The sequence below is a fragment of the Hyla sarda genome, chromosome 1 (genome assembly GCF_029499605.1).
Source record: "Hyla sarda isolate aHylSar1 chromosome 1, aHylSar1.hap1, whole genome shotgun sequence".
Lineage (NCBI taxonomy): Eukaryota > Metazoa > Chordata > Amphibia > Anura > Hylidae > Hyla > Hyla sarda.
The window spans coordinates 262,867,347-262,889,451 of record NC_079189.1 but is presented as its reverse complement, the minus strand read 5'-3'; the positions used below and the strand labels follow the sequence as shown (position 1 = coordinate 262,889,451).

General features: G+C 43.6%; 1 protein-coding gene across 1 annotated transcript in view; it reads right to left on the bottom strand.

The window, feature by feature from the left end:
* The window catches only part of LOC130368083 (excitatory amino acid transporter 5-like), a 247,682-nt gene that overhangs the window by 51,399 nt on the left and 174,178 nt on the right, over positions 1 to 22,105 (bottom strand). The window contains exon 10 of the mRNA XM_056571355.1: positions 19,162 to 19,261. Coding sequence (XP_056427330.1) covers positions 19,162 to 19,261 — 100 coding nt within the window. The remainder of the gene's footprint in view (positions 1 to 19,161; positions 19,262 to 22,105) is intronic.

The window sequence follows — 22,105 nt, the reverse complement described above, 5'->3', positions numbered from 1 at the left end:
AGGAGACCATATGGCAGTACAATGACAGAGCCTGGAGGTGGTAGCATCAGCATGAGGAGACCATATGGTGGCACAATGACAGAGCGTGGAGGTGGTAGCATTAGCATGAGGAGGCCATAGAACAGAATAATGAGAGAGCCTGGTAGTGGCAGCATCAGCATGAGGAGACCACATTGCGGCACAATGACAAAGTCTGGAGGAGGCAGCAATAGCATGAGGAGACCATAGAGCTGCACAATAACAGAGCCTGGAGGTGGCAGCAGCAGCACGAGGGCCATGCCAACTGAGGGTTGAGTGTGAGGAACCCACCGACTGTTGACTGGGGGTGTCGGATGTCACTTGAGATGAAGTGGATGACCGAGTGAACCGATCGATCATGGCTGCTGGGTTGCTGGTCGCGACACGACTGCTAGCTGACACCGGGAGCTTAGACCTCACTCTGCGACGCCGGCTGCCACACACCCCTACTCTGCTGCGACCTCTGCCTGCGCCTGATGAATTTAGGCCTCTGCCACTCCTCTGTGCACGTTCTGGCAGTACTCTTCCTGACACGCTTATTGCGTATATGAGGGGAGTACAATGCACTTCACTACACTTAAAACAGTATTTGTCTAGAGCAGCAGCAGGTGTGTACTATTGGCTGTCCTTTCATAGTTTCTAGGCCCTTGACAGATTAACAAGTACAAAATAGTACACTACTTAGATGTAGGTATGCGGTATGCACTGATTAGGGCAGAAAAATGCCCTTCAATAGTAACATAGTTCATGAGGTTGAAAAAAGACCAGAGTCCATCAAGTTCAACCTATATCCCTAATGAGTCCCTACTGATTTGATCCAGAGGAAGGCAAAAACCCTCATACTAGAGGTAAAAATTCCTTCCCGACTCCAAATATGGCAGTCAGAATAAATCCCTGGATCAACGTTCTGTCCCTATAAATCTTGTATACATAACCAAGAATGCATCCAGACCAGTTTTGAACCGGTTTATTACTCTGGTTGCCCGTCTTTGAACCCTCTCCAGCTCCACTACATCTTTCTTGTACACTGGTGCCCAGTACTGTACACAGTATTCCATGTGTGGTCTGAATAGTGATTTGTACAGTGGTAGAATTATTTCCTTGTCGTGGACATCTATGTCCCTATTGATGCACCCCATGATTTTATTAGCCTTGGCAGCAGTTGCCCAACACTGGTCACTACAGCTAAATTTACTGTTAACTAAGACTCCTAAATCCTTTTCCATGTCAGTCTTCCCAAGCGTTCTCCCATTTATTACATAACCCCAGCCCGGATTTTTCCTCCCCATGTGCATTACCTTACATTTATCAGTGTTGAACCTCATTTGCCACTTCCCAGCCCTAACCGCCAACCTATCCAGATCCATTTGTAACAGTGCACTGTCCTCTATAGTGTTTACCGCTTTACAGAGTTTAGTATCATCTGCAAAGATTGTTACTTTACTATTCAACCCCTCTACAAGGTCATTAATAAATATATTAAACAGAACAGGACCCAAGACGGACCCCTGTGGTACCCCACTAGTAGCAGTCACCCAATCAGAATAAGTACCATTCACTGAGCCAGTTACTTACCCACTTACACACAATACACCTAAAAACTCTGTAGTTTTTGTAAAACACCAGCCAGTGAGAACTTTAGCTTGGACTTTCACAGTATGTAGGCTCTTGACAGATTAACAGGTACAAAATGGTACACTACTTAGATGTACGTATTCGGTATGCACTTATGAGGGCAGAAAAATGCGCTACAATGCGCCTAAAAACTCTGTATTTTTTTTAAAACACCAGCCGGTGATTACTTTTGTCTGTCCTTTCACAGTATGCAGGCCCTTGACAGATTAACAGGTACAGAATGGTACACTACTTAGCTGTAGGTATGTGGTATGCACGTATGAGGGCAAAAAAATGCGCTACAGTACACTTGGAAAACGTATTTTCATAAAACAACAGCCAGTGATTAATTTTCCCTGACCTTTCACTGTATGTAGGCTTGTTACAGATTAACAGGTACAAAAAAGTGCACTACTTTGATGTAGCTATGTGGAATGCACGTATGAGGGCAAAAAAATGCGCTACAGTACACTTGGAAAACGTATTTTCGTAAAACACCAGCTGGTGATTACTTTGGCGTGGACTTTCCCAGTATCTAGACTTGTTACAGATTTACAGCTACAAAATAGTACACTGCTTTGATGTAGGTATGTGGTATGCACGTATAAGGGCAGAAAAATGCCCTACAGTCCGCTGAAAAAACTTATTTTTGCACAACAGCAACAGTACACAACAGTGCTGCTTCAATTCGCTCATCTCTAGTCCAACCCAATGACGTCATAGGACCTGGACAGAGCATCAGCCCTGATGTTCTTGTCTGCTGGACGGAAGTGAATGAAGAAGTTGAACCTAGAAAACAGCAGTTACCATCTTGCCTGGCGGGGGTTCAAACGCTGAGCAGACTGAAGGTATAGATGATTCTTATAGTCTATAGTCTTATAGTCTGAGTATATGCTGACCAGATGAGAACAACCTTCCAATAAATGTTGCCATTCCTCCAAAGCTAGCTTGATAGCAAGGAGTTCACGATCTCCAATGGAGTAATTCCTCTCAGCAGGAGAGAAGGTCTTGGAGAAGAACCCACAAGTTAAACTCTTGCCCTTGGCGTTTCTCTGAGTGAGAATGGCACCCACTACAATAGATGAGGCATCAACCTCCAAAGCAAAGGGCCTCTCTCCGGATCAGGTCTTTTAAGCATGGGAGCAGAGGCAAACGCAGACTTTAAACGGGAGAAGGCCTCTTCAGCCTCTCGAGGCCAAGATTTAGGATTATAAGCCTTCTTAGCGAGAGCCACAATTGGAGCAACCAAGGATGAAAAATGTGGGATAAACTGAAGATAATAGTTAGTGAATCCCAGAAAGCATTGAATAGCATGTAAGCCCGAATGACGAGGCCAATCCAATACTGCAGACAATTTATCTGGATCCATCTGCAGGCCCTGATGAGAGATAATGTACCCAAGAAATGGAAGACTAGATTTCTCGAACAGGCATTTGTCCAGTTTAGCATAGAGATGATTCTTCCGTAGTCACTGAAGAACCAGATGAACATGAGTACGATGCTCCTCTAAGTTGGAAGAGATCAGGATGTCATCTAGGTATACGACAACACAGGTGTAGAGAAGATCACGGAAGATATCATTGACAAACTCTTGAAAAATGGCTGGAGCATTGCAGAGACCAAAAGGCATTACGAGATACTCAAAATGTCCGTCACGAGTATTAACCCTTTAAGGACCCGGCCAATTTTCACTGTAGGACCCGGCCATTTTTTGCACATCTGACCACTTTCACTTTAAGCATTAATAACTCTGGGATGCTTTTACCTTTCATTCTGATTCCGAGATTGTTTTTTCATGACATATTCTACTTTATGTTAGTGGTAAAATTTTGTCGATACTTGCATAATTTCTTGGTGAAAAATTGCAAAATGTTATGAAAAAATTGAACATTTTGCATTTTTTTTTACTTTGAAGCTCTCTGCTTATAAGGAAAATGAATATTCCAAGTAAATTATATATTGATTCACATATACAACATGTCTACTTTATGATTGCATCATAAAGTTGACATGTTTTTACTTTTGGAAGACATCAGAGGGCTTCAAAATTCAGCAGCAATTTTCAAATTTTTCACAAAATGTTCTAAACCAAAATTTTTCAGAGACCAGTTCTGTTTTGAAGTCGATTTGAAGGGCCTTCATATTAGAAATACGCCACAAATGACCCCATTATAAAAACTGTACCCCTCAGAGTATTCAAAATGACATTCAAAAGGTTTGTTAACCCTTTAGGTCCTGTTTCACAGGAATAGCAGCAAATTGAAGGAGAAATTTCAAAATCTTCATTTTTTACACTGGCATGTTCTTGTAGACCCAGTTTTTGAATTTTTCAAGGGGTAAAAGGAGAGAAATCTTCCTAAAATGTGTAACCCAATTTCTCTCGAGTAAGGAAATACCTCATATGTGTATGTCAAGTGTTCGGCGGGTGCACTAGAGAGCTCAGAAGGGAAGGAGCAACAGTGGGATTTTGTAGAGTGAGTTTTTCTGAAATGGTTTTTTGGGGGCATGTTGCATTTAGGATGCCCCTGTGGTGCCAGAACAGCAACAAAATCATCCCCACAAGGCATACTATTTTGGAAACTTCATCCCTCAAGGCATGTAAAAAGGGGTCCAGTGAGCCTTAACACCCCACAGGTGTTTCACGACTTTTTGTTAAAGTTGGATATGTAAATTATTTTTTTCCCACTAAAATGCTAGATTTCCCCCAAATTTTTAATTTTTACAAAGGGTAATAGGAGAAAATCCCCCCAAAATTTGTAACCCCATCTCTTCTGAGTATGGAAACACCACATATGTGGAGGTCAAGTGCGCTGCTGGCGAACTACAATGCTCAGAAGAGAAGGAGTCACATTTGGCTTTTGCAAAGTAAATTTTGCTGAAATGGTTTTTTGGGGGGCATGTCCCATTTAGGAAGCCCCTATGGTGCCAGGACAGCAAAAAACTAACAAAAAAAATAAAAACCCACATGGCATACTATTTTGGAAACTGCACCCCCACATGTGGCCCAATTTTGGAAACTACACCCCTCACAGAATTTAATAAGGGGTGCAGTGAGTATTTACACCCCACTGGCGTTTGACAAAAAAATTACATTTTTCATTTTCACGGACCACTGTTCCAAAAATCTCTCAGACCCTTGTGGGGCGTAAACGCTCACTGTACCCCTTATTACATTACGTGCGGGGTGTAGTTTCCAAAATGGGGTCAAATGTGGGGGGTCCATTGTTTTGTCACTATGGGGGCTTTGTAAAAACACATGGCCTTCAATTCTGGACAAATTTTCTCTTCAAAAGCCCAATGGCGCTCCTTCTCTTCTGAGCATTGTAGTTCGCTCGCAGAGCACTTTACATCCACACATTTTCTTACTCAGAAGAAATGGGGTTACAAATTTTGGGGGGATTTTTTCCTATTTTACCTTGGGAAAATGAAAAATTTAGGTGTAGTTTCCAAAATGGGGTCACATGTGGGGGTGTAGTTTCCAAAATAGTCTGCCATGTGTTTTTTTTTCTTTTTTTTCATTTTTCCATCCAACTTTGAAGAATTTTTATTAAACACCTGTGGGGTGTTAAGTCTCACTATACCCCTTGTTACCTTCTGTGAGATGTGTAGTTTCCAAAATGGGGTCACATGTGGGTATTTCTTTTTTTGAGTTTATGTCAGAACCGCTGTAAAATCAGCAACCCCTGTGCAAATCACCGATTTAGGCCTCAAATGTACAAAGTGCACTCTCACCCTGAGCCTTGTTGTGTGTCCGCAGAGCATTTTATGCCCATATATGGGGTATTTCCGTACTCAGGAGAAATTGCATTACAAATTTGGGGGTCTTTTTTTCCTTTTAACGCTTGTGAAAATAAAAATTAACGGACAACACCAGCATGTTAGTGTAAAAAAAATTTTTTTTACACTAACAAGCTGGTGTAGCCCCCAACTTTTCCCTTTCATAAGGGGTAAAAGGAGAAAAAGCCCCCCAAAATTTGTAGTGCAATTTCTTCTGCGTATGGAGATGAGAGAGCACCATGCGCATTTGAGGACTAAATTAGGGATTGCACAGGGGTGGACATAGGGGTATTCTACCCCAGTGATTCCCACACAGGGTGCTTCCAGCTGTTGCTAAATTCCCAGCATGCCTGGACAGTCAGTGGCTGTCCGGAAATGCTGGGAGTTGTTGTTTTGCAACAGCTGGAGGCTCCATTTTGGAAACACTGCCGTAAAATAAGTTTTTCATTTTTATTGGGGGGGGGGGGGGGGGGGACAGTGTAAGGGGGTGTATATGTAGTGTTTTACCCTTTACTATGTATAGTGTAGTGTTTTTAGGGTACATTCGCACTGGCATGTTACGGTGAGTTTCCCGCTAGGAGTTTGCGCTGCGACAAAAAATTTGTCGCAGCCCAAACTTGAAGCACGAAACTTACTGTAAACCTGCCTGTGTGAATGTACCCTGTATGTTCACATGGGGGGGGGGGGGGGCAAACCTCCAGCTGTTTCAAAACTACAACTCCCAGCATGTACTGACAGACCGTGCATGCTGGGAGTTGTACTTTTGCAACAGCTGGAGGCACACTGGTTGGAAAACCTTCAGTTAAGTTCTGTTACCTAACTCAGTATTTTCCAACCAGTGTGCCTCCAGCTGTTGCAAAACTACAACTCCCAGCATGTACTGATCACCAAAGGGAATGCTGGGAGATGTAGTTATGCACAGCTGGAGGTACGCAACTACAACTCCCAGCATGCCGAGACAGCTGTTTGATGTTTGGTCATGCTGGGATTTGCAGTTTTGCAATATCTGGAGGGCCACAGTGATCTCCAAGCTGTGGCCCTCCAGATGTTGCAAAACTACAAATCCCAGCATGCCCAGATAGCAAACAGCTGTGTGGGCATGCTAGGAGTTGTAGTTTTGCAAGATCTGGAGGGATATAGTTTAGAGACCACTGTATAGTGGTCTCAAACTGTAGTCCTCCAGCTATTGCAAAACTACATATTCCAGCATGCCCAAACAGCTGTCTGGGCATGCTGGGAGTTGTAGTTTTGCAACATCTGGAGGGCTGCAGTTAGAGACCACTGTATAGTTGTCTCAAACTTTACCCTCCAGATGTTGCTAGGCAACTGACCGGCTTCCGCAGGATCCAGACGCACGACATCATCGGCCGCCGATCTCCGTCGCCCACTGCCTCCGGACGGGTAAGTGGATCTTCGGGATTTCAGCAGGCATCCCGGTCCGGTCCCCGCCCGGCGCGCAGCAGTACCAGGGTGTCATGACGTACGCGTACGTCAAGGGTCCTTAAGGGGTAAAAGGCCGTTTTCCATTCATCTCCCGTGCGGTACAAATGAGGTTATACGCTCCACGTAAGTCCAACTTGGAGAAGACCTTGGCACCACGTAGACGGTCAAAACGTTCTGAGATAAGAGGTAGAGGATAACGGTTCTTGACTGTGATTTTGATACATCCCCTGTAGTCAATGCAAGGACGGAGTGAGCCATCCTTCTTCCCAACAAAGAAGAAACCAGCTAAAGCAGGAGAAGAGGAGTTACAGGAGATTCTCCTGAATATACTCCATGCCTTTGGTCTCAGGAACCGATAGAGGATATATCCTTTAAACTAGGAGGAGTGGTACAAGGCAGAAGATCAATAGGGCAGTCGTATGGACGATGTTGAGGCAGATACTCAGCCTGTTTCTTGCAGAAAACATCAGAGAAAACTTGGTAATGTGGTGGCAGACCGGGTAAAGGAGGAGGACGAAAAACTATTTTAGACTGAACTGATAGGAGGCAAAGATTTTGACGGGATTGTCCCCAACGAATAATCTCTCCAGTTTTCCAATCCAGTTGTGGAGAATGGCGTTGCAGCCAAGGAAGGAAGGCCAAGAAGAATCTCTGAAGTACAGTGTGGCAGAACATAGAATTCAATCTTTTCTTTGTGCAATACTCCCACTTGCTTGACAAGAGATTCAGTACGGAAGTGAACCATACAGTCCAGATTTTGTCCATTAACAGAGGAGATGAACAAGGGCTTGGCAAGCTGAGTAAGAGGATGATGATACTTGTGGACCAAAGAAGAATCAATAAAGTCACCTGCTGATCAAGAATCCAAAAATGCTGTAGCACTGAAGGAAGACTTGGCTGAAGCGAAGACTTGTACAAAAATAGTGGAGGGGTAGTATTCACACACAGGGACACCTCTCCCACAAACCCTAGGTGCAAGTGTTTCCCGGAAGCTGTGGGCAAGCTGTACGGTCCATGAGGAAGTGCTCCGGGCTGGCACAATACAAGAACAAATTCTCACTACGTCGTTGTGACCTCACCTGTTGCGTAAGACGAGAACAATCCACTTGTATAGCCTCTTTGGCAAGAGGCAAAGGAAACAGAAGAGGTGGATGTTGAAACACGGGTGCTAGACGAGGGTATCTCCTTGTTCGGGCAGGTTCCCTTTCTAAGCGCAGTTCCTCCTGTCTCTCAGCAAAACGCACATCAATGTGAGTGGCCAAGTGGATAAGTTCAGTCAAAGAGGATGGAGGATCACGTGCTGTGAGGGCATCTTTAATTCTGCTTGACAGTCCTTTTTTGATGTGGCACACGAGGCCTCATGATTCCATGCAAGTTCAGAGGCAAGAGTGCGGAATTGAGCCGCGTAGTCACCAACGGAAGAATTCCCTTGACAGAGGTTCAGCAAAGCCGTCTCAGCAGAAGAGGCACGTTCGGGTTCCTCAAAGACACTGTGAAATTCTGCATGAAAGGCCTACAAATTGCAGGAAAGCGGATCACCACGGTCCCAAAGGGGTGTAGCCCATACCAGAGCTTTTTTTCCGGACAGTAGACTAATGACAAAGGCCATCTTAGCACGTTCCATCGGAAACTGTTCAGACATGAGCTCCAAGTGCATGGAGCACTGTGTAACGAAGCATCTGCATGACTTGGAATCCCCATCATACTTGGAAGGTAACAGAAGACGTAGCTGGGAGACAGAAGACACTGCAGTAACTGGTAGTGGGAGTGGGCCAGGTTGCGGTACCTGCTGCTGTTGTAAGGCCAAAAGCTGTTGCATCATAGCAGAAAGTTGAGAAAGTTTCTGCGCCTGTCGGGCCAACTGCTGCGACTGACGTACCACAACGGAGGGAAGATCCGTGACTTCAGGTGGGGTACCTCAGCGGGATCAATGGCTGGATCTTACTGTAACACTCACGTTTCAGACATGCTCTTTCTGAGTGTTGTTGTGTAAGAGGGGGCGTGAAAGAGGAGTTTCAAAAACTGTGATTATCTGTTGTGCGGAGTGAATCTGTGGAGTGGGTGCGACTGCCTATAGCCCACATTCATATTTTGGGGGGAGGAGGAGTAGATTGGGCACAGGTGTATAAATCTTAGCTTGGGACTCTTATTGAGAGCTTGCTCTTTCTGAGTGTTGCTGTGTAAGAGGGGGCGTGAAAGAGGAGTTTCAAAAACTGGAGTTTGAAAGCAGGAGGTTGAGATCGCTGTGAGTTTTAATTTTTGAACCCACAAGGTCTACAAAAAATTTTAAGTGTAATTTTGACTGTCTGTTTTTTCCTATACATTTGTGAAATTCCCATTATTAGATGGCCTCCATGTTGGAAAATGCAGTCCAATGTACATCCTGTTCAATGTATGCAATCCTTGAACAACAGTTTGAGGGTGCATATTGTTGTACGAGATGTGTGCTAGTTGTCCGTTTGGAAGCCCAGATCCTGCATCTAGAGGGGCGACTGGCAACAATGAGAAGCATTAACAACATGGAGAGGAGTCTCCTGCTCACTGAGCAGGCACTCTCGGGAATAGAGGTGGGGGAGGACAGTGGGACGGAGTTGCAGGACAGTCAGGCAGTTAGCTGGGTTACAGTTAGAAAGAGGGGTAGCGGAAAAAGTGTCAGGGAGGCTAGTCCTGAACTGGCACACCCCAACAAGTTTGCCCGCTTGGCAGATGAGGGGGATGCCATTACAGAGCTAGCAGAACTGCAGCAGGATACCGCCTCTGACCGCCAGGGGGGTGTCTGCTCCAGTAAGGAGGGAGGGAGGAGTACAGGGCAGGCCAGACAGGTACTAGTGGTGGGGGACTCAATTATTAGGGGGACAGACAGGGCAATCTGTCACAAAGACCGGGATCGCCGAACAGTGTGTTGTCTGCCTGGCGCACAAGTTCGGCACATCGCGGATCGGGTTGACAGGTTGTTGGGCGGGGCTGGAGAGGACCCAGCAGTCATGGTACATATTGGCACCAATGACAAAGTAAGAGGTAAGTGGAGTGTCCTTAAAAATGATTTCAGGGACTTAGGCTAAAACTACAAAGGGGCGACAATTCCTAAATTTATTGCAGGATAATTTTATGGGCCAGTTTGTGGAGGACCCAACAAGATGTGATGCCTTGTTGGATCTGATCATTTCCAACAACGCAGAGCTGGTTGGTAATGTAACTGTGCGGGAAAACCTTGGTAATAGCGACCACAATATAGTTACTTTTGACTTAAAATGTAGAAAACAAAGACAGGCGGGGAAGGCAAAAACATATAACTTTAAAAAGGCAAATTTCCCTGGGCTGAGGGCTGCACTACAGGACATAGACTGGGGGGAGGTGTTGTCATATACTGATACAGAAGGTAAATGGGACATCTTTAAATCAACTCTAAATAACTATACAGCTAAATATATACCAAAGGGGAACAAATATAAACGATTAAAACTAAATCCTACATGGCTGACACATGATGTTAAAAGAGCAATAAACAACAAAAAAATAGCCTTCAAAAAATACAAATCTGATGGGTCAGCTATAACATTTAAACAGTACAAGGAGCTTAATAAAATCTGTAAAAATTTAATAAAAACAACAAAAATTCAAAATGAGAGACAGGTGGCCAAAGAAAGCAAAACTAATCCTAAATATTTTTTTAGATATATAAATGCAAAAAAACCAAGGACAGAGCATGTAGGACCCCTTAATAATGATAATGGGGAGGTTGTCACAGGCGATCAAGAGAAGGCGGAGCTACTGAATGGGTTCTTTAGTTCTGTATATACTATGGAAGAAGGAGCTGACATTGGCCAGGTCAGTGCTGGTAACACATCATGAAATGTACTGAACTGGCTTAATGTAGAGATGGTACAAGGTAAGTTAAGTGATATAAATGTAAGCAAATCCCCAGGACCGAATGGACTACACCCAAGAGTTCTTAGAGAGGTAAGTTCAGTAATATCTGTACCCCTGTTCATGATATTTAGAGATTCTCTGGTGTCTGGTATTGTGCCAAGGGACTGGCGCAAGGCGAATGTGGTGCCAATCTTCAAAAAGGGCTCTAGGTCTTCCCCAGGAAACTATAGACCGGTAAGTTTAACGTGCATTGTGGGTAAATTGTTTGAAGGACTTATAAGGGATTACATACAGGAATACATAGGGGATAATTGTATTATAAGTGATAGCCAGCATGGGTTTACTAAGGATAGAAGTTGTCAAACCAATCTAATTTGCTTTTATGAAGAGGTGAGTAGAAGCCTTGACAGAGGAATGGCTGTGGATATAGTGTTTCTGGATTTTGCTAAAGCGTTTGATACTGTCCCTCATAGACGTCTGACAGGTAAGTTAAGGTCTTTGGGTTTGGAAATTTTAGTTTGTAACTGGATTGAACACTGGCTCATGGATCGTACCCAGAGAGTGGTGGTCAATGATTCGTACTCTGATTGGTATTTTCCAACCAGTGTGCCTCCAGCTGTTGCAAAACTACAACTCCCAGCATGTACTGATCACCAAAGGGAATGCTGGGAGATGTAGTTATGCACAGCTGGAGGTACGCAACTACAACTCCCAGCATGCCGAGACAGCTGTTTGATGTTTGGTCATGCTGGGATTTGCAGTTTTGCAATATCTGGAGGGCCACAGTGATCTCCAAGCTGTGGCCCTCCAGATGTTGCAAAACTACAAATCCCAGCATGCCCAGATAGCAAACAGCTGTGTGGGCATGCTAGGAGTTGTAGTTTTGCAAGATCTGGAGGGATATAGTTTAGAGACCACTGTATAGTGGTCTCAAACTGTAGTCCTCCAGCTATTGCAAAACTACATATTCCAGCATGCCCAAACAGCTGTCTTGGCATGCCGGGAGTTGTAGTTTTGCAACATCTGGAGGGCTGCAGTTAGAGACCACTGTATAGTTGTCTCAAACTTTACCCTCCAGATGTTGCTAGGCAACTGACTGGCTTCCGCAGGATCCAGACGCACGACATCATCGGCCGCCGATCTCCGTCGCCCACTGCCTCCGGACGGGTAAGTGGATCTTCGGGATTTCAGCAGGCATCCCGGTCCGGTCCCCGCCCGGCGCGCAGCAGTACCAGGGTGTCATGACGTACGCGTACGTCAAGGGTCCTTAAGGGGTAAAAGGCCGTTTTCCATTCATCTCCCGTGCGGTACAAATGAGGTTATACGCTCCACGTAAGTCCAACTTGGAGAAGACCTTGGCACCACGTAGACGGTCAAAACGTTCTGAGATAAGAGGTAGAGGATAACGGTTCTTGACTGTGATTTTGATACATCCCCTGTAGTCAATGCAAGGACGGAGTGAGCCATCCTTCTTCCCAACAAAGAAGAAACCAGCTAAAGCAGGAGAAGAGGAGTTACAGGAGATTCTCCTGAATATACTCCATGCCTTTGGTCTCAGGAACCGATAGAGGATATATCCTTTAAACTAGGAGGAGTGGTACAAGGCAGAAGATCAATAGGGCAGTCGTATGGACGATGTTGAGGCAGATACTCAGCCTGTTTCTTGCAGAAAACATCAGAGAAAACTTGGTAATGTGGTGGCAGACCGGGTAAAGGAGGAGGACGAAAAACTATTTTAGACTGAACTGATAGGAGGCAAAGATTTTGACGGGATTGTCCCCAACGAATAATCTCTCCAGTTTTCCAATCCAGTTGTGGAGAATGGCGTTGCAGCCAAGGAAGGAAGGCCAAGAAGAATCTCTGAAGTACAGTGTGGCAGAACATAGAATTCAATCTTTTCTTTGTGCAATACTCCCACTTGCTTGACAAGAGATTCAGTACGGAAGTGAACCATACAGTCCAGATTTTGTCCATTAACAGAGGAGATGAACAAGGGCTTGGCAAGCTGAGTAAGAGGATGATGATACTTGTGGACCAAAGAAGAATCAATAAAGTCACCTGCTGATCAAGAATCCAAAAATGCTGTAGCACTGAAGGAAGACTTGGCTGAAGCGAAGACTTGTACAAAAATAGTGGAGAGGTAGTATTCACACACAGGGACACCTCTCCCACAAACCCTAGGTGCAAGTGTTTCCCGGAAGCTGTGGGCAAGCTGTACGGTCCATGAGGAAGTGCTCCGGGCTGGCACAATACAAGAACAAATTCTCACTACGTCGTTGTGACCTCACCTGTTGCGTAAGACGAGAACAATCCACTTGTATAGCATCGTATGTCTTAGGGGGGATTAAACTGGCAGAGTCACTGGTAGAGAAGGATCTGGGTGTACTTGTAGATCACAGACTACAGAATAGCATGCAATGTCAGGCTGCTGCTTCCAAGGCCGGCAGGATATTGTCATGTATCAAAAGAGGCATGGACTCAAGGGACAGGGACATAATACTCCCCCTTTATAAAGCATTGGTACGGCCTCACCTGGAATATGCTGTTCAGTTTTGGGCACCTGTCCATAAAAGGGACACTGCGGAGTTGGAAAGGGTGCAGAGACGCGCGACTAAACTAATATGGGGCATGGAACATCTTAGCTATGAGGAGCGATTAAAGGAGTTACAATTGTTTAGTCTTGAGAAGAGACGTTTAAGGGGGGATATGATAAACGTATATAAGTATATTAATGGCCCATACAAAAAAATATGAAGAAAAACTGTTCCAGGTTAAACCCCCCCAAAGGACGAGGGGGCACTCCCTCCGTCTGGAGAAGAAAAAGTTTAGTCTCAAGGGGCGACACGCCTTCTTTACCGTGAGGACTGTGAATTTATGGAACGGTCTACCTCAGGAACTGGTCACAGCAGGAACAATTAACAGCTTTAAAACAGGATTAGATACATTCCTGGAACAAAATAAGATTAATGCTTATGAAGAAATATAAAATCTCATCCCTTCCCCAATATCGCGCCACACCCCTACCCCTTAATTCCCTGGTTGAACTTGATGGACATATGTCTTTTTTCGACCGTACTAACTATGTAACTATGTATGTAACCCTGGTGGATGTGGATCCGCTGGACATGTGTGGCAGATGACTCGGACCGTACCAGGGAGTGGAGTCTAAGGTGCTGCTGGTTTTCACCAGAGCCCGCCGCAAAGTGGATGGACTTGCTGCGGCAAGTGGCACCCAGGTTGCTACCCCTGGCACGGCTCGACCCAACTGGTGGCTGAGGAGATGCGAGGCACAGGAGGGATAAGACAGCTCGTAGTCAGGATAGCAGAAGGTCCGGGCAGGCGGCAAGTAGCATAGTAGCAAGTAGCATAGTCAGGAACATAGCAAATGGTCAGTAGGCAGGCGGCAAGGAGAAAGGTCAGGTCATGGAGCACAGGATCAGATATACAGCAAGGCAATAACAGGAATGCTTTCTCTCAGGCTCAAGGCAACAAAGAGATCTGGCAGGGAAGTGAGGAGGGTGGAGGAATTTATCAATGAGCCACAGGTAAATTACACTAATGAGTGCACTGGCCCTTTAAATCTTAAAGCTCCGGCACTCATGCCCTAGGGGATGGGGACACGCGCGCCAGAGCAGAGAGGCAGAGGCGGGGGCAGGAGAGGCCCCAGGTGAGTGACTGACTGGGGCTCGCATGCGGGCGCATCCCGCGATGTGAGTCCCAGCCCCATTGGCAGCAGAAATTAACGGGACCATGCGCCCTCGGCCAGTGTGTGTGGACGGAGGGCATAACTTAACACTTGGTCTATGTACATAAAAATATTGGTTTTCAGGTTTTGAAATCTCAAATTGATAGTAAAGAAAGATAAATTTTTTTGTTGGTGGAAATAAATATGAAAAAGATCATATAGAACATATTCGTATTTCTCTATATCCCTCTTCTCCCCTTTCTCCTTAGAAGAATTGAAGAAATTGACTGGGGCATTGGTTATGAAGAAGAGATGACGGTACTTGTTTGTGGCGATCTCAATTTTGTCATGGATTATCAAATAGAGAAAAAATATATATCCAGAAAAGGAAGCATTCACCTGTTTTAGGAAATCTCATCAGACTGCATCGCGGATCGATTTGATTCTTGGAAAAATTTTGTTTCTTTAGCTAGGAATATTAAATTTGGTATCAGATCTATCTCTGATCATGTGCCAATGTTTATGAATTTAGATCTAGACAATGCAGGTAAGATGGGAGGGTGGGGATTTCTATTCAACTTGTATTGACTACGTATTTTCTCTAATAAAGAACAGATTTAAAAAGAAATGTCACAGGTCTGGGAAGAAAACTGTGGTTCGGCAAGTCCTCAGGTAGTATGGGACTCACTGAAAGCAGTCCTTAGAGGTCCATTGTTTAAAGCGGTTAATGCACAAAAAAGAAAATTAGTTGGTGGAAAATGTTAATCGGAAGGAGGCTCAATTATTAATAATCCTTTTAACAGTAACTTTGAAGAACAAATAACAAGAGGAATATGAATGATACATTAATGATAAAGTACAACAGAAACTTTTCTCTAAAGGGGTTCTCCGGTGCTTAGACATCTTATCCCCTATCCAAAGGATAGGGGATAAGATGCCTGATCGCGGGAGTCCGGCCGCTGGGGATCTTGCATGCGGCACCCCTTTTGCAATCAGTCCTTTGGATAGGGGATAAGATGTCTAAGCACCAAAGAACCGCTTTAAGGGCCAGAAGGCTTTTGTAGAAAAGGACCACGCTAATGGAACCCAGGCTAGATTGATTAATGCACAAGAGAGTGATAAACAGATTAGCTTTATTCAGTTGGCAGATTACATTTTCTCTAATGATCCTAAAATTATGGAGTGGGAATTTTATGTGCAGTTATATAAATCTGAAAGGGACATATGATGCATTTCTTGGTGAACTTAATCTTTGTAGAATTGACTCCCCCCAGGAAATTAATCTTGTTGAAAGTGACACTCAGTTCATGTAAGTCTAGGTCTGCTACTGGAGGGACCGGGCTACCCTTTGAAGTTTACAAGTAATTCTCTGATAAGTTGCTACCACCACTTCTTCCTGTAAAAGCAGCATATGTAACTATGGAACTACATTTCCTTCCTCAATGAGTGAGGCTAACATTATTTTGATTCCAAAGAAGGGGGGGGACCTTACTCGACTGGAATTGTTGAATGTTTCAGCCAATCTTGATGCTCACTTCCGATGTAAAGCTTTTTGCGAAAGGTGTTGGCCGCGAGGTTGACCGGAATGAAAAATCATGTGATAGGGACAGAGCAAACAGGATCCTTTTATCCCTAAAAGGTCTATGTTTGATAACCTTAAAAAAGTCTTTATGAATACCCAGGGGGAGATGGAGGGGCCTGCTCCATTCTGTCGCTTGATGCCATGAAGGCTTTCGACAGAGTGGAGTGGGGCTTTCTATGGCGTATCTGCGAGTACATGTGATTTGGGGGACAGTTTTTAGAATGGATTAAGCTTATGTATGTGAATCCTACGGCAAGGTTATTGAATAATAGGGAACCAACAGAATCCTTTCAGCTGGAGAGCACTTTTTTCCCATTATCATTTACAATTTATAATGAATCCCTTGACCAGGCCATCATCTTGATGTGTGAGCCGGCATGTAAGAGCCTCAGTGCACAGAGCCCTTTATGAATATCTTCAAATTATTGGAGTCTGGCTTTTTACTGGTGGATTGTGTTAGGAAAGATTCCTATGCGGTTCTCTATGAAAAGGTTTGTGAATGAATAAAATGTATGGCCCAGATTTATCAAGCTTTGTGAGAGAAAAAATAGAGAGATTTTCCCACATGAACCAATCACAGCTCAGCTTTCACTTTACCTCAACTAGTTACCTGAGCTGTGATTGGTTGCTGGGGGAAAATCACTCTCTATTTTCTCTCACACAATTTGATAAATCTGGGCCTATATGTATGAGTGGACAACGGCATAAAAATCATCAAAGGGCTTGAAACTATTTGAAAAACTTGGAGGAATCGACAGTTAGATGGACTGGGCCTCTATAGAAATAGGTACTGTCTCTTTCAGGATGACACTCTGTAATTAATCCTTACGTGGCGTTTTTTTTCTCTCTCTGCAGATGGGGTGGGTTTGGAGTAAGGTAATATTGTTTTGTAACTGTAATTGTAATTTTTATGTACTCAGGGCTTGAAGTACAGTATTCTTTAACCCCTTAACGACCAAGGACGTATATTTACGCCCTTGGCCAGCTCCCGCGATATAACGCGGGGTCATGTGGTCTAAAACGAAAGTGAAAGCTGCCCGGCTGCTCAGCGGGGCTGATCGGGACTACCGCAGTGAAAATGCGGTGTCCCGATCAGCTGGGACACGAGTGGAGGTCTTCTTACCTGCCTCCGGCTTGTCCCCTCGGTGATTGATTGCTCCAAGCCTGAGATGCAGGCTTGAGCAATCGACCGCCGATAACGCTGATCATTACAAAGTTATTGTCACGATGCCGGCTGGCAGGTAGTGGATCCTCTGTGTCAGAGAGGGATTGGCGAGGACCGCGCTAGTGGACCGGTTCTAAGTCACTACTGGTTTTCACCAGAGCCCGCCGCAAAGCGGGATGGTCTTGCTGCGGCGGTAGTGACCAGGTCGTATCCACTAGCAACGGCTCACCTCTCTGACTGCTGATGATAGGCGAGGTACAAGGGAGTAGACAGAAGCAAGGTCGGACGTAGCAGAAGGTCGGGGACAGGCGGCAAGGTTCGTAGTCAGGGTGGATAGCAGAAGTTCTGGTACACAGGCTTTAGACACACAAAACGCTTTCACTAGGCACAAGGGCAACAAGATCCGGCAAGGGAGTGCAAGGGAGGAGACCAGATATAGCCAGGGAGCAGGTGGAAGCCAATTAAGCTAATTGGGCCAGGCACCAATCATTGGTGCACTGGCCCTTTAAGTCTCAGGGAGCTGGCGCGCGCGCGCCCTAGAGAGCGGAGCCGCGCGCGCCAGCACATGACAGCAGGGGACGGGAACGGGTAAGTGACCTGGGATGCGATTCGCGAGCGGGCGCGTCCCGCTGTGCGAATCGCATCCCCAACGGCCATGACAGTGCAGCGCTCCCGGTCAGCGGAACCGACCGGGGAGCTGCAGGGAGAAAGACGCCGTGAGCGCTCCGGGGAGGAGCGGGGACCCGGAGCGCTAGGCGTAACAGTTATGGCTTTGCAGTGAACAGTGCTGGCAATCAGTGTGTGCAGTGTTATAGGTCCCTATGGGAGCTATAACACTGCAAAAAAAAGTGTAAAAAAAAGTTAATAAATGTGATTTAACCCTTTCCTTAATAAAAGTTCAAATCACCCCCCTTTTCCCATAAAAAAAAACACCATGTAAATAAAAATAAATATAAACATGTGGTATCGCCGCGTGCGTAAATGTCCGAACTATACAAATATATAATTAATTAAACCGCACGGTCAATGGCGAACGCGCAAAAAAATTCCAAACTCCAAAATAACGTATTTTTGGTCGCTTTTTATATCATGAAAAAAAATGAATAAAAAGCTATCAAAAAGTCTGCACGGTCAATCCCAATCCTTTCAGTACTTATCAGCTGCTATATACTACAGCAGAAGTTCTTTTCTTTTTTAACTTCCTTTCTGTCTGACAACATGCTCTCTGCTGACACCTCTGTCCATTTTAGTAATTGTCCAGAGTAGGAGCAAATCCCCTCCCCATAGCAAATCTCTTTTGCTCTGGACAGTTCCTGACACAGACAGAGGTGTCAGTAGAGAGCATGTTGTCAGACTGAAAGGAAATGCAAAAAGAAAATAATTTCCTCTGTAGTGTACATAATTAAAAAAAGTACTGGAAGGATTGGGATTTTTAAATAGAAGTAATTTACACATCTGTTTAAATTTCTGGCACTAGTTGATGTTTTCCAGTACCCCTTTAATGGTGAGATGTATGTGGTTTGTCTCATACTTTAGTAAATACATTTTGTGAAATACTTTTAGAAGTGCATTGTATCAATGTTTTAAGCGAGCCATGTAAACTGGTACTGATACATGTATATTTGAAAATATACCCTTATCAGTACACATGAGGAACAGTTTTTACATGTATATATAATTTTATGATTCAAAATAGCACTTTGTCATGTTGAATCTCTAGAATACCAAATGTAATCCTGTAGCATCTTATATATTTGTCACTAAGTGGCATAGAGCGATATTTTTGCGTGTCATAGCATCACTATTGGACGTAGATTTTAGTTTTGTAGGTAAAACAAAATAAAATGTGAGAAGTAGAGTATAGGACAAACAGTCACCATGTATACTCCTTTTAAATTTAAGGACAATACTTCACTTCGGATAAGTACACTGGAAGTAAAAATGTTTTGCTACTTCCCAACTGACACAGTCCTTCTCCAAGTGATTATGCAATTGGTATTTCCTTACCGTTTCTGGATTAGCAGCAAAATCTTGCCGACACACGTGAGCTACAACCCCAGCAGCCAAAGCATCTCCAAGGACATTGGTCATTGTTCTAAACCGATCTCTGGATAATCAAAATACATAATTAAAAGTAATAATGATGTTTCACATACAAAAAGCACATTAATGATAACTAGTTGAAACATCCTTTAAGAGAAACTGACAGCCTGTTCACCTACACTATGCCCAATATATCGGTTTATTGTGCGGGGAAACAGCATTATAAATATTGGTGCAGTATATACATTTACCGCTATGCCCGCTCGTCTAATGAATATACAAATGTCTTCAGGCTGTGGGAGTTACGTGTTGTGGTCTCTGAAAGCAACAGCGCCTGCGCTCTGCTCAGTTTATTGGGTTTAGTGTGGGTGAACAGATTGTCAGTTTCCCTTTAAATGGGCACTGTCAGATCCAAAAACTAAATTTTTTTATATGTTGTTACTGAGGAAAATGAAATGTCTTTTGTAATATGGTTGTTTAATTTTTAGTGAATATTTAAAGGGGTTCTCCCCTGGAAAACTTTTTTTTTTTTAAATCAACTGGTGCCAGAAAGTTAAACAGATTTGTAAATCACTTCTATTAAAATGTTTTAATCCTTCCAGTACTTATTAGCTGCTGAATACTACAGAGGAAATTATTTTCTTTTTGGAACACAGAGCTCTCTGCTGACATCTCTGTCCATTTTAAGAATTGTCCAGAGTAGGAGAAAATCCCCATAGAAAATCCCCATAGAAAATCCCCATATGCTCCTTTGGACAGTTCCTAAAATGGACAGAGATGTCAGCAGAGAGCATTGTGGTCATGATGTCAGCTGAGCTCTGTGTTCCAAAAAGAAAACCATTTCCTCTGTAGTATTCAGCAGCTAATAAGTACTGGAAGGATTAAAATTATAGAAGTAATTTACAAATCTGTTTAGCTTTCTGACACCAGTTGATTTAAAAAAAAAAAAAAAAAGTTTTCCATGGGAGTACCCCTTTAACCCCTTAAGGACCGAGCCCTTTTTCACCTTAAGGACCGGAGCGTTTTTTGCAATTCTGACCACTGTCACTTTAAACATTAATAACTCTGGAATGCTTTTAGTTATCCTTCTGATTCCGAGATTGTTTTTTCGTGACATATTCTACTTTAACTTAGTGGTAAAATTTTATGGTAACTTGCATCCTTTCTTGGTGAAAAATCACCAAATTTGATGAAAAAAATTGAAAATTTAGCATTTTTCTAACTTTGAAGCTCTCTGCTTGTAAGGAAAATGGATATTCAAAATATATTTTTTTGGGGTTCACATATACAATATGTCTACTTTATGTTTGCATCATAAAATTTATGAGTTTTTACTTTTGGAAGACACCAGAGGGCTTCAAAGTTCAGCAGCAATTTTGAAATTTTTCACAAAATTTTCAAACTCACTATTTTTCATGGACCAGTTCACGTTTGAAGTGGATTTGAAGGGCCTTCATATTAGAAATGCCCCATAAAAGACCCCATTATAAAAAACTACACCCCCCGAAGTATTCAAAATGACATTCAGTAAGTGTATTAACCCTTTAGGTGTTTCACAGGAATAGCAGCAAAGTGAAGGAGAAAATTCTAAATCTTCATTTTTTACACTCGCATTTTCTTGTAGACCCAATTTTTGAATTTTTGAAAGGGGTAAAAAGGAGAAAATTTTTACTTGTATTTTAAACCCAATTTCTCTCGAGTAAGCACATACCTCATATGTCTATGTTAATTGTTCAGCGGGCGCAGTAGAGGGCTCAGAAGGGAAGGAGTGTCAAATGGTTTTTGGGGGGCATGTCACCTTTAGGAAGCCCCTATGGTGCCAGAACAGCAAAAAAACACACATGGCATACCATTTTGGAAACTAGACTCCTCAGGGAACGTAACAAGGGGTAAAGTGAACCTTAATACCCTACAGGTGTTTCACGACTTTAGCATATGTAAAAAAAAATTTTTTTTTTTTACCTAAAATGCTTGGTTTCCCAAAAATTTTACATTTTTAAAAAGTGTAATAGCAGAAAATACCCCCCAAAATTTGAAACCCAATTTCTCCCGATTCAGAAAACACCCCATATGGGGGTGAAAATTGCTCTGCTGGCGCACTACAGGTCTCAGAAGAGAAGGAGTCACATTTGGCTTTTTGAAAGCAAATTTTGCTCTGGGGGCATGCCGCATTTAGGAAGCCCCTATGGTGCCAGAACAGCAAAAAAAAACACATGGAATACCATTTTGGAAACTAGACCCCTCGGGGAACGTAACATGGGGTAATGTGAACCTTAATACCCTACAGGTGTTTCACGACTTTTGCATATGTGAACATTTTTTATTTTTTTTTACCTAAAATGCTTGGTTTCCTAAAATTTTTACATTTTTAAAAAGGGTAATAGCAGAAAACACCCCCCAAAATTTGAAGCCCAATTTCTCCCGATTCAGAAAACACCCCATATGGGGGTGAAAAGTGCTCTGCTGGCGCACTACAGGTCTCAGAAGAGAAGGAGTCACGTTTGGCTTTTTGAAAGCAAATTTTGCTCTGGGGGCATGCCGCATTTAGGAAGCCCCTATGGTGCCAGGACAGCAAAAAAAAAAACACATGGCATACCATTTTGGAAACTAGACCCCTCGGGGAACGTAACAAGGGGTTAAGTGAACCTTTATACCCCACAGGTGTTTCATGACTTTTGTATATGTAAAAAAAAAATTTTTTTTTACCTAAAATGCTTGTTTTCCCAAAAATTTTACATTTTTAAAAAGGGTAATAGAAAAAAAATACCCCACAAAATTTGAAGCCCAATTTCTCCCGAGTACGGCGATACCCCATATGTGGCCCTAAACTGTTGCCTTGAAATACGACAGGGCTCCAAAGTGAGAGTGCCATGCGCATTTGAGGCCTAAATTAGGGATTGCATAGGGG